Here is a 16,048-nt window from a genome sequence, read left to right as displayed (position 1 = left end):
AAGGTGCACAGACTAATTGGGCTCATTTCCTCACTGAGAACCCAGTGATGGAGGGGTTTTTCCTCCCTTTGTCTCTTCAGCTTTGGTGGTCCCTGCTTCCTCTAATAACTCTGGAAAAGCAGGTTAGGTACAGAGAGGAACATGACTACCAGGGCATACAGCTCAACTTTAGTATTTTTGATGATGACATTGACATTGCAGTGATGAATAACAGGGACAAAATTAGGAGGGAAATTTATGATTCCATTCGGAATGATTTGCCAACGATGCCAGCTGTAGGAATGAAATGTTTCCGAAGTGTCAGTGCATGTATGCCTATTGATTCCTTTTCCACTTAGGTTGTCTTTTATTTAATAATATATAGCTGATGGTAAATGACAGTAATCTATTGTTTCAGCCTTTTGGAAACAATAGACGTTTTTCACCTGTTCAAAAATTGATCACAACATCAAGAGAAGGGAAATGGTGCTGACTGTGCAGTTGCCCTATATGAAACTGCTGGTACAGCATGCAGAATTTACCGAATTATCAGAAGAACCTTGGCGTCAGCATATGTACAAACTTAATAAATTATAGTAATAAACCAGCTTCAAGACATGAAGAAGTGTTATATGCAAAATATTACATACAGTATTTGAGTAGCTCAAATATGTTTTTATGCGAAGTAGGTTAGAGTTCTGAGATGCTCTTACAAATTTGTTTAGTTCAGTAGGGCATTTTCTGCATAATAAACAGCGTCAGGGGTGTGTGGAGGAAGGCTGTAACACTGAGCTGTTGACAAAACTCTTACCTGCTTGCTTTGTAGAATGTCGTGTTATGAAGTCCTCTTATTCCCGGTCATCTGGCATGAGGCACACTGCATCCAAAAGTCCAGGACCTTCACGTCGAAGCAAATCACCTGCCTCAGGTACTACTTCTAGGAAAAAGCTGAACACATGAAATACATGAAAGTTAGAATTTGTTTAATAGGGTGAAGAAAGCTGTTGGCTCTGTCTAAAATACAAGTGCCACGCTTTGTTTTCTGAGGGGAAAAGAATGTTCTTTCAGTTTGTCTCATAGATTTAATACTAATCTAAAATAAAATTTGCATTTTTTTTTTTAAATTCTGGGAAGAAATATGGTTTCTATTTTTTAATTGCAGGAACAAATAATTTCAGTTTATTCACATTGAAGTGATTTGTGCTAATTGTACACTTGGGGATATGTTTTCAGCATGGCACTTGATTTTCTTGAAGACTGTTAACTACAGGGTGGTTATGTGGTTAAATTTGTGTTCACTGAAGTAGAGTATACCCTCAAGTTTTAAAATGGAAAGATTTTTTTCTATATAAGGCAAATATTGCAGGAAATACAGGACTTTGATGTTTAAAGTAAATTTAGATGTACTGTAATGTTATTGCCCGTTAGCAGAGAATTTTTTTTTCTTCTTGTAATTTCAAGAAAGGTTCTGAACACCATATGTTCCAACCATTGAGTCTGTTGTGCAATAAATAAAGGGAGAAACTTGGGATTTTAAATTTTTTTTAACCTCTGCATTTAATTTCTAAATATAGTAAAACTTTAATTTTTTTTCTCTCAGACCTGGAGAAGTAGCCCTGAAATCAAACCATTGAATATGTAAATATACGATGCTCTTTTTTGAATGTAACTGTACATGTAAGCTCCCGTGTGTGTATTCAAACCTGTGACATGTTCCATATTCTCATTTCCACATCAATATTTGTTTTGCTCAATTGACACTGGTTAAAGTAATTTTATGTCTTTGGGTTCTTTCAAAGTAGAATATTTATAATCTGTTTGTAAAGGTTGAATATTTAACTGAAAAGCTTCAAAGAAGGACCACAGAAAAGTGTAGCATAATGGACAAGTTTTGCAACTGATCTACATTTTGTGCAATTCTGTTGCCTCCAATGAGATCGTGTAGAATATCTATCAGCAATGAATTTTATGCCAAGTATTTGTAAATCAGTGCTGCCATTTCCTTACTTATTTCTACTTGGACCTCCCTTGGTTTGGTCAATTTGAAAAATTTATCCAAATGTCTGATATTTATCCTTCTGTTTACTTGCCTTTCTTTTTCATGTAGTCTTTACTTATCTTTATTTACCCTTCTTCCTTTCATGCATGTTCAGAGCTGTTTAATAACTTCTTTCCTTAATGTCTTTTTCCTTTGTGTCAAATATATGAGTACAGTAAAGAGGGGTGGCCACTACTCCAGTGCTCATTCTTCAGCAAAATCCCCAGGTGAGCCATTACTATTATGGCTGTGTATCAGTAGTGTGTCTCCTCCCTCTCCATTTACCTGTATTCTTTTTGCTGTGTTTGTGAATATTTTCAAGCTTGAAACACACATTTTGCATTCGATGAAGCAGAGACATAATGGGTGTTGGTTTTTTGTTGAAGTAGATTATTTGAGCAAAATAATGCTTTTTACTTGTTGGACATCTGCTAATGGTGTCAAAGTTAAATTTTTAGAGGTATAATTTGACTACAGGTAGAGGAGCATTCTGAGGAGCAACACATTTGTATGTCTATTCTAAAGCTTATTATAAGAGAAAATTTCAACCAGCAAAAAAAGACGGGGTGAGTGTTACTGAAAAAAGCAGTGCAAAACCATGTCGTAGGTTTTAATTTTATCTGCACTTTCTTATCTCTCTTTGTTTTCTTGTATTGTTTCAGCCTAAGTTCTTAAACACTGAGAAACCTCTCTGAACCTTCAGTTCAAAGTGAAAGTATCTGTGAAACAAGTAACATATAATTTGATTAGCAAATAACTTAAGACTTTGAACCCTATTAGAAGTTAACAATTGAAAGGGTATTAATAATTTTTCAGTTTTAAACATTCCAATATGCTAAAGAACTGTAGCCTAATTGTTTAAGACTGACAGAAGAGATTTTTTTCCTGTATGTTCAAACTGATATGCATGTGGAAAGAAACCTGAAAAGAATTTATGCTTAGAGAATAGATGAAAAAATTAGGTTTGAAATGTACATGAAATAATCAGCAAATCAATAGGATCAGACAAGTTTTTGCCTGTACAATTCTTGTGCCTGTACAGATTGCTCGTGTGGTTTTTTGAGTGGGGAGAAAAAAAAAAGGTGCTGCTCTATGAAATAGCAGTTTTAGCTGTTTAACTTCAGCCAGCAACTGAGCACCACATAGGCACTTGCTCACTCCTCCCTGCAGCAGCATGGAGGAAGTGAATTGGAAGGGTGAAAGTGAGAAAATTCATGAGTTATGAACAGTTTAATAATTGGAATAATAGTAACAACAACGGTATTGTAATGCAAAGGAAAATAACAAAGAGAGAGAAATTAAACCCAAGAAAGACAAGGGATGTAAATGACCAATGACAGATGCCCAGCCAGTTCCTAAGTAGCAACCTCTCTGCCAAAATTCCCCCTATTTTTTTTCCTGAGTGTGATGCCGTATGGTCTGCAGCACTCCTTGGGTCAGTCAGGGTCAGCTGTCTTGCCTGTGTCCCCCCCAAACACCTTGTGCACCCCCAGTCTGCTCAGTGGCAGGCCATGTGAGGAACAGAAAAGGCCTTGATGCTGTGCTCAGCAATAACAAAACCATCCCTGTTTTATCAACACTTTGCAGCAAAAACACAACCCTGTGCTAGCTCTGTGAAGAAAATTAACTGTACTCCAACCAAAACCAACACAAGCAGTACTAACTCCCTATAAATGCAAAACTTTTACATCTGCACAGGGCCAATTCCAGCTTTTTCTGTGGTTGCCGTTTTGTACCAACTCACATGCAGTGGATCTCAGAAGACATTGGCAAAGAGGAATCTACAGATGCCTCTTTTCAGTAGCATCCTCAGCAGAATGAACCGTGTGTTGTAGAGTCATAAAAGGACAAAATTTGGAAGGGACCTCTGGATGTCATCTAGTCACACCCCTGGCTCGGAACACCACCCTTGTCCACCAAGCATTGCTAAGATATTAGCAAAGAGCTACAGTACTGTCAGTGTAGGCTGGGATGTTCTCCCTTAGACACTTTTGAGAGGAAAGAACATTACGTTGACCAGCCAGTTTCACTGGTACAGTTTAGTGGTTCTGTCAGTGTTTAAGAGGATGGAAGTGACTTAGAGACAAAGAAGGATGCCTTGTAGTGTAGACCTTAATGGTCATGTTCAGAAAATAGTGACATTTCTGTGAGCCATATAAAAGAATTTGTGAACAAATGAAAGTCTTTTCCTCCTGTAGTAATAGTTTGTCATTTGGAAGCAAACACTTCTACTGAAATATCTCATTTTTGGTCATGCAGAAAACAGGATTCAGTAGCTCTTTTCATTGTCGTACTTGCAAATTCTTTATAAAACAAGGATGTATTGATGTGCCAGGTTTCAAAAAGATTATCCAAAACAAAGTGATGAAGTGTGCAGGAGGGATGTATACTCTTAAATACTTTTAGCTTCTTAGAAAAACCCACTTAAGTAACTCGCCTGTTGTTCTTACAGGCAATCCTTGTTAAAGTCAAGACAAAAATATCCTAGACACACTGAATATTTTTAGGAGAAAGTACTAGTCCTGCAACAGAAGTGAGAATGTAAATCCAAGTTACCAGACTTCAAGATAGACTTATTCTGTAGCTAAATGCTAATTAGTTACATCTTAACGTCACACACCAGAGAAAGATTTTTGTGAAAAACAGGGATTTATGGAAGTTGCAATGCAGTCAACCTGGCCTACTGGCAGATGGACTGCCCAGGTCATAAAAATAGTCCTTGGAGGGCATCTTCCACACTCAGAGAATGTTAATGTAATAGGTCAGTAGACACTTGTAAAATAAATCCAATAGCACTGTTTAAGAAGTGATGCATAACCTATGACAGAATATTTGCAGGTGTATCTGTTAATTAATTTGAAGCTAAGTTTTTATTTACCAGAGTTGTTTTTTCTTCATGAATAAATAATTCATCACTGTGAATCAGCTATGAAACATTTCTAGCTCTTAAATTTCTGCCTATTATTTTTCTCTCCCACAAAAAATGAGGTTCAGTTAGAAAGGAAATAATGTCTGATCATATAACATTGCATCATATTTGTGTATGGTGGACAGTGTGCTATTCTGTCTGCATAATGAAATTCTTCAGTTTGTTCTTTTCAGAAAAATACAAGGACTGACTTAAGTTATATTCAAGTCACCAGAGATATAACAAATGTTGTATGAGGCCTGTCTGGAAAACTGGACTTAACATAAATGAACTCTTTAAGTCAAAGGGAGAGGGAGTGTATGTTTTCACAGACACTTGTACTTATTGGAAGTTCAGAAATAACCTACAACTTTTCCCTTGTTGAGGTTTTTCCCCCTAAATCCATATTTTTTCTGAACTACTGCTGAAGTTCTTTATAATCCAAACAGTTCATAATTGTTTGGGTTTTTTCTTGGAAGAAAAACAAACAACTTGTGTTCTGTGAAACATTCTACCTAGAAATGAAACATTCTACCTAGAAAGTAGTGTTGATCCAAAATGAATAGAAGAAGGGTCAAATGTCTTTAACATTTTTTCTATACAAATTTTATTGTGTGATTTCACAATAAATTATGTAATTTTTAAAGGCCGTGGCTGTTATTTACCCAAAACTCTTGCACTGGCAAAGGACAGAATAGACCTTTCTAATCTCTGGAATTAAAATGCAATATTTGTGTGTCTTTTTGAACCCACATCCATCCACATGAATTTTTTGGGGTGCAGTTGTGTGGCATGCAAGTCTGTAATTTATTCCCAAATGCTGAGGAGTCTTTTTTGAGGAGGTCTTTGTATGCAGACTTGAGGGATAAGTTGTTAAGGGAAGTATGTTGTGTCTAAAATCAAGTTACAGTTTCTGAATTTTATTAATCTGTTCTTCCATTTGTTTGCTTTTATTGCTTTCACCAGTTAATGGAACCCCAAGCAGTCAGTTATCTACCCCAAAATCTACAAAGTCCTCCAGTTCTTCACCAACAAGCCCAGGCAGCTTTCGTGGACTCAAGGTAAATAGAAAAGAACTGTAGAAACTCCTACATTCCATTATTCATTGAATGTATTCAGTGGTGCTGAAGGGAAAAAAAAAAGAAAAAGGAAAAAGTTATAATTTTGTAGGGTAACCTTGCTAGTATAATTTTTGCTAGTATGAAATGGAGAATAAATTTGAAGTAAGATTTTTGTATTCTGTTTGGTTAGCAGGGTTTGAACACTCAGCTTAGGAAAGGCAGAGGGTGGTGGTGGCTTGAATATGCCAGTTTACCCTCCAAATTTTCCATTGTTCCATGGACTGCAGAAATCCTCCAAGTAATTTATATTCCTTCAGCCTATATAAATGTAGTATCCTCTTTTCAATGCCTTGTAGTCTTGTAGCATTGCCCAAATTTCATCTGAAGCACCCTTCTCCATCTGTGGCACACAATTTCACCCCTTAATGCAGTCTCCTGTCTGAAAGCATTTGAGGAGTTCCTTTGGGAGCAGCCTCATGTCTGGCAGATTTTTCTGTGTTGCACTAAGAGAATTCCCTTCCTCTCCCACTTAAAAACTGGTGACATTTACAGTTCTTGGAGGCTGCTCTGTGCCTTTCGCTCAGTAAAATAAAAAGAACAGCCTGAGGCACAGTTGAGCATCTTTTTTGCTGCATTTGTGCAGCTGTCCTTTCAAGGAGAATTTTCTTATGGAATCATCAATTGCAGCCTTTCTTAAAGCAGCCTGGATGATTTGCACTGATTATTCTCATCAAGTAATAGCTCCTATTGGTGAACTCCTGTCTGTGAAGAGGCTGCATAATTCTGTGGAAAACTGTTCTTGCAGTTAAGAGACTGCCTAAAGGACGTGATTTGAATAGTACTAAGATTTGGGTTTTGACATGCTAATTGTTATCAAGTCTTTGTTTTGCAAGGAGTAATGCCACTGGTTTCTGCCAGGCTTCTGTGATAATTCTGCCAAAAGATTTTATTTAATTAATTTATTTAATATTTGTTTTAATTTGTTTGTTTAATTTTTTATTTTTATTGCTTTGTTTAATTATGTTTGAAGTTATTTGGTTCATTGAGGTAATTTACTGTTGAGCTCTGTCTTTATGTTGTTGTCCTGTACCATCCCATAGCTACTCTTTATCCAAAGCAACATAATTTAGGCTTTCTCCTGTAAAGCATTTCCAAGAGCAGTAATAGTTCTGACACTGGGAATTAGAGCTGTGTGTCTTAAAAGTTTGTCTGGACAGCTCTGCAGTAGATCTTACAGTAGAAAACACCAAAATCATCTTAGACTCCCATCTAGGCTTAGACTCCCATCTAGTCTGCACTATATTTAACAAATGCTCTTTTGTCTGTCTTTAATGAAATTACAAGTTTAGAAACTAGATAATTTGCTTTGTTTTTTCCACTGCTGTCCTGTCTGCTTTTAGCCGATTAAAGCTCCATTAAGACAGAGATAATTCTGATAGCAACAAGCAATTCTCACTAAAGTGGACATGTCCTCTTTCCCCTTCACTGTCTGTTTCACTCAAGTAGGCTGTTGTACTTTTTCAATTTGGAATTTAATTGATGCTGGATACTAATGGGTTTTCGTGTCAAACAATTCATCCCCATATGACCAAAGAAAACAGCAAAACCAAATTAAGCATCTCAGACCTGATGTTTTACTGAAGTAATGAGTACCTCTTGGTTTACTCCATTAGGATGCATCTGTTCAGTAGGAGTATCCCAACTGTGCTCCTGAAACTAAAAGATAGGGAATGTTATCTAGTGAATCACAGGGTAAATTCCAAAAGGATCAAGTGTGCTGTTCAGTCACACTTGTTTCTTGATTATGTTCTGGTAGGAGTGTCTCTTTTGGGGAAGTATCAATATAAAAAAACAAATTCTTTAAAGAAACCCTTTTTTTTTTTTTTTGTAGAATTGGTTTTGGTTAGACTGATGAGGAAAACGGAGAAAGCAGGGAACAATTTTATTATTTTGAGGTTGCTGCTTTTTCCCTATTGTTAAGTAATTCCTTGTTGCCAAGACTGCATTGCTGCAAAGACAAGCAGTTCGGGTTCCTGCAGTTGTATAAAGAAGGCGCCATCACTACAGCTGAATGAAAATGTAGATATACATACCATGGCAGAGAGGGACAGAATAAATTGTATTTAAGAGTTTTCTGGCTTTGGGAATGCAATATTTTGAGTGGTTTGTTGTGTAGAAATCATATGTTTGTTTTTGTAGAAGATGAAACAGCAGCACTTAATGGTTTTATAGGAGCTTGAGGCAGCAGAAAAAAGGGAACGAATCAGGGTTGATGTTTCTACCTGTAAAGAGCAGAGCATCAGAGCAGCTGCACATGAACTGTACTTTAAAAACTGCTTTATTTGAAAAGCCAGAGCTTTTTATTTTTTAAAATAAAATATTTTACTGTAGATTAGAACCTAGCTAAGCTTTTTGTAGATTGACAGCCAACGTAGAGCTTAAGTGATAGTGCTAAACATCAAGGCAGTCAGCTTGCAAAAGATACTGATTGCAGCAGCAATTTTTCTTAGTCTCAGGCATGGAGTCCTACATCATATTCTCTGAATGCCATTTTTCTTTCAAACTGAAGTCTCTTCAGTCCCCAAGGATTCCTTCTGCTTCACAACACTTTATAAGAAGAAGTGCTCTGTTCAGGCACAGAAAGTTTCTCTCAGGAAACATTCCTCATGAACAGCTTATCTTTAAAGAAAAGGGCTTTCTTTCTGTCCTTTTTAGCTCTTCCAGCCAGAGTGCCCTTGTGCTATTAATTGCTTAGTACATACAGTAAGCCAGTTTGATATCCAGCCTTTGCAGAGGGTTTCTTCAAGGTGAAGATTTAGATATAGAAGTTAACAAGTATGGGCATGAAGTAAAGGACTACTCTGTAAATAGTCTTCTTTGATAAAATGTGCTGAGTTTCTGGTTCTTCTATTAAATTTCCATAGAGTTAAAATCTAGTTCATGGATTAAGAAATAATGGTAATAGAGCATTAGGTGACAACTGACTGAGAGGAGTCCTTTTGCTGTTCTGTGGGCAAGTGACAACTGAAAGGTTTAACATTTTTCTCTGGTTCTAAGTGTGCATTTTAATGCAATGCTGTTAACTCTTCTAGTGCATCTGTTACTATGCACAATTTGTACCATAAAAATCATCCAGAGACTAGATTAAATTTAATATTTTGGAAAGAGGTGTCATAACTTCCTTACGCTTACTTGGGTGTACTTTATTGTCCCCTCTTGAAATTAAGTACCACAGTGTCTTGTAATCTTTTTTAAAAAGAAAATAAAATTGTACAAATAAAGAAGCTTTACAGTTGAGGCCTTTCTTAGAATCCCAATTGCCTTAAGTGTCATTGTGTTTGAATTTGTCTTAGTATTATTTTTGCAATTGATTGGCCAAATGACCGAAGTGAAAGGGCATTACAACCTGATCCAACAAATAACTTAAGTATGCTTAACTTTCAGCTATTGTGTAGTCCCTTTTACTTCAATGAGGATGTTAATGTACTTAAAGTTAAACATGTGCTTAAGTGATTTGAAGGATTAGTGCCTATCTTCATCAAGGTTTTTAATCTCCTCAATTTTGTACACATGTGCTTTGTGGGTAGTTGCATGTTAAGAATATTTACATGCGATTACCCAGCCTAGTGACATAGGTGCCATAGCAGTTCATAGAGGGACTCTTTCAGTGGTGCATTTGTTATATTTACAATTCAGCATCTTTTTTGCCTGTGCAGTGGAGGAAAAGAGTTGGCTAATTTGTGCTGGTAGGGAAACTGAGGTATTGCACTCATTGTCAAGTCCCTTCACCATTCTCATCAGTTAGCTACATGCTTTATATAATGTGATGCCACTCAAAAATATCTCTAGAAAAAGGGTAAATCTTTCTCTGGTTTTTCAGAATAGTGCAACAAAGTGCATGATATATTTATATGCCCTACCATATATGCTCACATTAATGGAGGCATAATCACTACGTTTTAATTGGCTATTGTATTTTTAAAAGTAGCTTCTCAGTATAGTTGGGTTACTACAGTGTTTAAGTATCGCTTAAAAAATACAAAGTTTCTGTCTTACAGATTATGTTACTGTTAATCATTATAATAATAAATACTGCCAACATCTCAAATGAAATACTGATTATAAAAATGTTTTGTTTCCTTTCGGAATATGTTTTAGCCCTTTCTTCCTGCAGCCTGTCAGGATGAATTACAATGACACTACCAAAGTGTCCCCAGATTTCAGAGAATACTTCTACAGTTAATTCAGTTTCACTAAAATATTCATAGTCTACAGTTAGATTCATCACCAATTTGAATGTTTTCATAAAGACAGAGCTGCTTGGAGAATACCAAGGAGTTTTTCTGAAGGTATGAGAGTTCACATTCCTTTCTTAGCCTTCAGATGAAAGATTACCACAGCAATGTTTGCTCAGAACTCAAGGAAAGGTTAGCAGTAATAGACTTAACTTTTTTTAAGTTTGGCTAGATGAACTTGGAGGGTATTACAATAATAATGTTTGTGTCGGTGTCCAGTGTTTCTGTCTGCATTTTTCCAGACACAAGGATGCGGGTCTGCATACGTATGTGTATGTGTGTACCTTACAGTTCAGTCTCTTCAGCACTTCATGAATGTGTACAGGACAGTGTATACAGGAGCTCTGTATGCCTGGCAACCTGGTGGCTAAAGTCCTTAATTTCTCTCTAGACATGAAAGAAGGACAGACACAGGAAGCATTTAGATGGATGCTCTAGAAGCCACCGTCCCATTTAGCTGCCAAGGAGTTAGGTATTTCCTTTGATATGAAAAAAATACCCAAAGGTTTCCACAAACATTTGTGTCATGGATAATACTTTAATCCAGAGTGCAAAAATTTGCCAACTAAGGTACCATTCCACTTCAGAACAATATGGGTTTATATCTGATCCTTCCTCACACTCTCATGAGACAAAAAATAAAATCCCACCACATGTGGAGTTGTGGCAGAGCTAGGGTTAAACCTGCCATTTCAGATTCTGATCTAACACCTCAGCCACAACAGCAGCAATATTTTTTTTTATTCCTTTTAACTTTTTTCCTGTTAGTGTTTGCTTTCTTGTAAATACTGTGGTAAGAAGGAATGTGCCCTGTCATGCTCTGCCCTGATTACAAGACTGAAGGAAGTTGGAAATATGGGCTAGATAGATATTCCCATGTATTGTCACTCACTGAATACCCAAAATAGATTACTAATATTTTAGGCTGATGACTAATACTTCGCAGTGAGTGATCTATTCTGTTAACTCTGCTTCATCCTTGAAGAAAATGTGACTGGTTATAAAACTGAGTCATGATTTTGCACAAATGTCATTTAACCCAAATGTCCTTGTTCCCGATCCTTGTTAAATAAATAAAAAACTCGGAAATGCAGCAGCATTAACATAGCCTAGTTTTAAGTTATTATGAAGAAGCAGAGTAGTAGCTGACTGCTTGCTGTTTGATGCTCCTCCTGTGCCAAATGCTAGTAAACTTCATTGTTTTAGAGGCTCTGCAAAATTAAGTTGTACAGCTTATAGTTACTGTACCTTTAGCTGATTTGGCAGCTCAGCTGCCATTAGAAACTTAAGCATTCATTAGCATTTCATGAGCCTTTAGACAATATCCCTATCTGTCAGTTCAGTTCTTTCACTGACAATAGTGTTAATGATTTAAAATATTCAGCAGTGTAACCAGACAATGTCAGCTAAAACGGAAAATGCTGCATTTGCATTCCTGGTGTCATGCAAAGCCATTTCAACAGACACTGAGCTTAAGGCAGAGAAGCATTTTAATCCTTTATGTGGTGAGTGGTGAGCTACTATAATAGCCCATGAAGAAAACAAGATATGGAACTTCACAGAACAGCAAGAAATTTTACGTAGAAGAGGGGGAATGATCTAAAATGTATTTTAATTTTATGGAGCATATATAACTGTAATGGGAGAACTTATGAAAGTGGTGCACAGAACACAGCCAGTACATTTTACTCTTTATGGCATTCATTCCTATGCCTCCACCCCTTTTTAAAATAAAAATTTATTGCTGTGTCTGTCCCTGGGCAGTATGACAGGATGACTATAAGTAGACTTGTGAAGATTCAGATGAAGTACCAATTAAGTTTTTAGTGCAGGAAAATTAGTTTTCTTCAGCCGTCATGCTTCAAAATAATTTAGATATTTGTTTTTTACAGTGTCATAGTTACTAAAACTGAATCTACGTCTGGATTCGTATCACACATCTAACTTGAAGTGCTTGTAGATGTGATAAATCTTCACATGTATAGTAACCTAAAATACAGCTCAATAGATTAGTAAGTAAATCTGATTATCGTAGATGTACCTGGCCACCTATGCCAAAATTCTCTTCTTTAAATGAAAACTGGTAGGGCCACGCAAACATTTCTTTATTACCTTCCTAACCTGTTACAGTGCTAAAGGGAGCATATATGGATAGAGTTCAGGTAGGGAAACCTCAGACAGTGCCATCTCTGAAGAGATGTGTTAGACTGCAGCCTGAAAGCATGTGAGTGCTGCACTGGCCTCTTGATGGTTGTCTGGAGGTGGCTGCCTCAGCTGACATGAAAACAGAGTTTGTCCTTATGATCTTGTGTAGAATGAGGAGGAAATGTTGGCTCCACACAACTGACTGTTGTGTATAGTTGGAAGTAGGTGCAGCTGGAAGGAATTTTCTTTGCTTTTTACTCAAATGTGTTCAACTACTTATCTAAATAGGAATACCGGGACTGAATCTTAAATTGGTGTAAGTGATGATGTATTCTTATGATGATGAGGAAACAAGAATAAAAATACAATGGGAGTAAAAAGTGAACTGATTGGTTATAGGTGTTTTTAGGGTGGGTTTTTTTCCAACTTTGCTACTTTCTTATATGGCTCTTTCTTGTGATTACCATCAGAAATAAAAAGTTCTTGTGTATATCCATAGATCTCTCCACATGGTGGATCTTCTTCCAATGTGAATGGTGTACCTGAATCACTCCGTTGCCAGAGTCCTGAAGGTAGGACACCAGTAACTGCTAACAGTCCTTGCAAAAATTATGTTGTAGGTGACAGTTGGTTTAGCACTTTTAGGTGGTTCCTGATGACTCCAAATCCTTTTCTGTTCTGAGATGTTTGATACCTTGTCAACAAACTTATCTTGGAAAAATTGTTATTACATTTTATACATCAAGGCAGTAAAGATAGGAAACAAATTTTGTAAATTTTTTTGTCAAGTGGTAGCATATCAGTGGATCATGCTCTTCAATAGTCACTGTTAGGAATTTGATTTTGACCTGCAGTATCACCAGAAATGTGTTTGAGGCTGGACTGAAAGAAGAACCCTCCTTAAAAGAGCTGATTGTACTTCAGGTAGAACCACTGGCCTATCAACTGACCATAGGAAAACTTAACCTTTCATTCCTTATCTCTTTAAAGCAATGTTGATTATTTTTAATTATTTTTAAATTTCATTTTAGAGTTTGTTTTTTTTTAAAAATACTGAAAGAAGTGCCTACCAGCATTCCTTGCACTTTGCATGTTTCAGCAGCAGCCATAGGAACTTGAAGGAAATCAGCAGATAAAACTTTTTGAGTCTTTTACATGCATTGCAGATGAATTTTATTTGCATTTTTACACTGAGTTTGCAAAAAGGTACTACAAAAAAGTAATTTGAGCTCAGAAAAATTTGGACTAAGAACTTCCAACTGCATTAATTACTTTTAGAATATGCCTATACAAAACCATAGTAAGAATTGATTTGTGTGTTAAAAGGTCAAACAACTTTGGGTTTATCTTGTTCTTTCTTACATTTGAGATAAAACCGAGGGAATAAGCAGTGAAGAAAACAGCTTACTTTTAAGTTTTGTTTTGCATTTGTGACTGTTTTGTATCTGTGGAACCCATTGGGGATATACTGCATCCTGCTGACACTTCAGTTTGCATTATTGACTTTTTTATTTTTTACAGGCGTGAATGGAAACAAGTTCTCAGGGTCATCTACCATTCTTGAGAAGTACAAAGTGGGGAAGGTGATTGGTGATGGCAATTTTGCTGTTGTAAAGGAGTGTGTAGAACGGTGAGCAAGGAAACTGTTCAGTACTGCTGTTTATTTTACTGGATAAAGCCCTGTGCATTAACATAATTTCTTAGAAAAATGTAAGGAGATGAAAGGAAAGAGCAGCATACCCATATGCAAAGATATGCATACACTTCAGGAGAAATAGGCATAATGAAATATGCAGAGCTTCTTATGTATTCTTCTAGCAAAGGAGTATGAGAACAGCAGAGAAACATTTTTTATCCCAAAACCTAAAGGAGGTATCACCTTCTAATGGTGACTCTTAAGGAAACCCCACAGATCTTCAAGAAATCCCTCACACTACAGATGGCTGTGGGTGACAGTATGTGGCATCTCAACAGTCTTTGAGAGCCCCCCCTTCTGCCTCAGCACTTCTGCTGCTCTAATGTCCCTACTGCCTGCTGCTTACATGATTTTTCACAGCTTTCAGTATGCTGTGGGTAAAGCATTCCTAAAGGCGTGCAGTTGTTGGCTATTAGCCTGTGCTACCAGCTCCCTTGTGCTTCCTTCTTCTGTGAGGTACTGCCCTGAGTAGCCAGAGACTTTGCAAATAGACCCTTCAATACACCCGACCCTGAAATATTCTTGTGCCTGATTTCCCATGGGGTAGACAGGATACCTTTACAGACCTGTGCTGTATTACTGCCCTTCCTCTGAAAGCTTTGTGTCACACTGTGCTGCTAGTGCAAACAGAACAGATGATTTGACTGTCACTTTCTCAGTGTATTTTTTTAGAACCACCTTCTGCTATCTTCATCAATCTGAGAGCTATGTCAGTTTCTTAAATATTATGAGGAATTCCCAACTTGTTTGCAAATACTGGGAAAATTCAGCAAATGACTGTAAAAACCATAAAAGTTACAGAAATGGTTTCTACTATTTGATCCTCATCTTCTGGTTTTATTAAAAGGAAAGAAAGGTACTTATGAATGAAAACATCTCATTCCAGAAGTGAGGTTGTACTAGCAGGTCTGTAGTTCCCTGAGTCTTCCCTTGGACCCTTATTGTAAACTGGAATAACACTGGCAAGCTTCCAGTCAGCAGGGACCTCCCCAGACTCTTAAGACCTTTTGTATATCTTTGAGCCATGTCCTGCCATGATATTTGCTAGGTCCTTCAGTTCTCTGGGATGAATCCCATCAGGCCCCAGGGACTTGTGAGCACTCAGCTGCTGCAGCTGGTCCCTGACAATTTCAGTGTCAGCAGATGGTAAGTCACTGCTCCCACTCTCCTGGTCCTCTGACTCAGGAGACCAGGCAGCCCCATGTCTATCAGTACTACTAAAGGGTGAGGCAAACAAAAAAGCATTGCATGCCTTTGCTTTATCTTAATGTCTTTTGGTCAGGTGACAATCTTCAACAAGTATGTTTTCTTTAGATCTCCCTTTGCTATTGACATACTTCAAAAAGCCTTGTTGTCTGACACAACACTGACCGGTTTCAGCTCTAGTTGTGCTTTGGCCTTTCTTGTTTTCTCCCTGCAAATATGACCCACAGCTCTGTAATCTTTCTGTGGAGCCTGACCTTGCTTCCAAAGATCATACAACTTCTTTTTCCTCTTGATTACCACGAGGAATTCCTTGTTCAGCCAAGCTGGTCTTCTGCCCTGCTTGCTTGACTTAGAACACAATGGAATTTCCTACTCCTGTGCTTCTGAAAGGTGGTTCTTAAAAACTGACCAGCAATTGATCCTCAAAAGAAGATACAGGATACTCTGGTAAAGAACTCTCTGAATAACTTAGTTTGCTTTCTTGAAATCCAGCGTAGCAACACTGCTGTCCTTTTCTCTCATTACACCAAAAATTTTAAACTCAACCATTTGATGATCACTATCACCAAGACAGACACCTACCATTACATCCCCCATGAGTCCTTCTCTGTTCACAAATAGCAAGTCTAGGAGGGCATCTTGCCTAGTTGGCTCACTGAATACCTGTGACAAGAAATTATCTCCTACAAACCTCAAGAATTTCCAAGACCTGTTTTCACA

General features: G+C 37.3%; 1 protein-coding gene across 6 annotated transcripts in view; it reads left to right on the top strand.

Annotated features, from left to right (window-relative positions):
- The window catches only part of DCLK2 (doublecortin like kinase 2), an 85,575-nt gene that overhangs the window by 45,730 nt on the left and 23,797 nt on the right, over positions 1-16,048 (top strand). For 2 of the 6 annotated variants that reach the window (XR_003915846.1, XM_018074535.2), the window contains exons 4-8: positions 806-907; positions 2,194-2,244; positions 5,892-5,986; positions 12,926-12,998; positions 13,948-14,056. Coding sequence is in view for 2 of the 6 variants with exons in the window: in XM_018074535.2 (XP_017930024.2) it covers positions 806-907; positions 2,194-2,244; positions 5,892-5,986; positions 12,926-12,998; positions 13,948-14,056 (430 nt within the window). In the remaining 4 variants the exon portion in view is untranslated. Of the gene's footprint in view, positions 1-805; positions 908-2,193; positions 2,245-5,891; positions 5,987-10,144; positions 10,336-12,925; positions 12,999-13,947; positions 14,057-16,048 lie in introns of those variants that run through there. The other 4 variants (XR_003915847.1, XM_029960138.1, XR_003915848.1 and 1 more) reach the window with 3 other exon arrangements.

The sequence above is a fragment of the Manacus vitellinus genome, unplaced genomic scaffold (assembly GCF_001715985.3).
Source record: "Manacus vitellinus isolate BGI_N305 unplaced genomic scaffold, ASM171598v3 scaffold_0_pilon, whole genome shotgun sequence".
In the NCBI taxonomy this organism is placed as follows: Eukaryota; Metazoa; Chordata; class Aves; order Passeriformes; family Pipridae; genus Manacus; species Manacus vitellinus.
Note: the sequence above shows the minus strand (reverse complement) of the source record. Positions and strands in the feature narration are given on the sequence as shown.